The 1640-nt window shown below is 36.0% G+C and overlaps 1 protein-coding gene across 1 annotated transcript in view; it reads right to left on the bottom strand.

Moving 5' to 3' along the window:
• The window catches only part of arl13b (ADP-ribosylation factor-like 13b), a 9885-nt gene extending 8579 nt beyond the window's left edge, over positions 1–1306 (bottom strand). The window contains exon 1 of the mRNA XM_015057673.1: positions 756–1306. Within this exon, the coding sequence (XP_014913159.1) occupies positions 756–814 (59 nt within the window). The 5' untranslated portion in view covers positions 815–1306. The remainder of the gene's footprint in view (positions 1–755) is intronic.
• Between the last annotated feature and the right edge of the window lie 334 nt (positions 1307–1640).

The following is a 1640-nucleotide window of genomic DNA, read 5'->3' as shown; positions in this document are numbered from 1 at the left end:
TGAACTTAAATAAATAGAAAAACAAACAAACTTAGACATGATTTGCCCCCATTTATTACTGTATATATTTTTACTTTGTGAATGTATTTAATTTTTTGCCACTTGTGTTAAACTGATAAAGAAGTGAGGAAAGACATTCGATAAGCAAATAAAAGTTTAATCATAATATCTTGCTGTATTTATTACAATTTAAATTACAATAATAAGAAGACAAAAATCAATTACCTCTAAACAAACAGGACAAATCTGGATTGTTTTCAGTCATATCTGGATTATTTATACTCTTATTAAACAGGTATGGTTAAATTTACCAGCAAGTTTTTTGAGTTTTCAAACTTCATCGGCAACAGTTTACAGTCATTATCACAGGTTAACTTATTCTTATCATTATATTTATGATAATTATCCATCTCTATTTCTCCATACTGCATAAAAAGCTTAATTTTCAGGATTGCTTGCATTTGTTCTACACCAAAAATACAAGCTAAATGTAAAAACTCCATTAATATCATAGGTTTGTGTCATCCTGAAGCGTGAGGTAATATTAAATTAAAGCAAATATGGTATGAGTGATCCATCATTTAATTGTACATAGTAAAATATCTATATCTATAAAGAGCATTAGAAATAATTTAGACTGCAGGAATCTTCCGCTACATGATGCAATCTGTGAATGCGCTGCACTGATTGGACCTCCAGCTCTGTTGTTTATCGTTCTGGTCTCTTTAAAAGAAAGAGAAAAGACTTCAACTCACCTGGCAGGTTCCTGCCAACGTTTCAGCCAGCTGCAGCAGTTCGCCATCAAACTAAACATGTCAGTCCGCCTCCAGATCGCAGCAGCTGGTTAGGTGGTCATCGGTCCAAGGGGGGGGCTATCTAGCTATCCAGATGAACGATCCTTTTAGTCACGAGTTGCTACATCATTGCGAGCTAACTCATCATGTCAGCAGCGTTAGCAGCCCTCTACTTACTCGACATGAGTGGAAATAATAAAACTGCTTTAATAAATAACACCGACTCGACTGAAAACAATTCCCAGGACTACAAAAATCCCGTTATCCAAGGCTAGCTGGAGCTAACGCAGCTAACAGTAACGGTAGGCTAATTTTTTTGGAACTCAACGGACGAGAGTCTTAAAATTCAGCGACCAGAAGCCGAGCTTTGTCGATATGCTGCTGAAAAAGTGGAAAGATACAGCCACTATTTCACCGAAGAAACATCGTCCACTTAGCTCCTAGCGGCTCGCTTTGTTTACGCCGTCGATTCTGCTGCTAGGCTGCGGGCGTGATGACGTCATCTTCCGAGCACGTGCGTCGTCATAATTTAAGTGAATTATCTGAAATGAAATTCATCTCATTTAATTTTCACGAGTCAAAACTACATATCTCCTATCCTAACATAAATTTAAGATATCTTGAATTATGAAGTCATTCCAGATATATTTAATTAGAATTATGACTAGTCAAAACTACAATCGAGATATCGTGAATTTATCTTATGACTAGTCATAATTTAATTGAAGATATCAGAAATGTGTATTTGCATGTGACACATCACAACAAGAAGTCAGATTCACTGGGAGGATCAAGCTTGTAACTGGACTGTTTTAAACGTTAACAGGAACCTTTGTTAAATTTTCC

The sequence above is a fragment of the Poecilia latipinna genome, unplaced genomic scaffold (genome assembly GCF_001443285.1).
Source record: "Poecilia latipinna isolate Pla-1442-1.1 unplaced genomic scaffold, P_latipinna-1.0 Scaffold1482, whole genome shotgun sequence".
In the NCBI taxonomy this organism is placed as follows: domain Eukaryota; kingdom Metazoa; phylum Chordata; class Actinopteri; order Cyprinodontiformes; family Poeciliidae; genus Poecilia; species Poecilia latipinna.
The sequence above is the reverse complement of the archived record's forward strand: the minus strand, read 5'-3'. Positions and strand labels throughout refer to the sequence as shown.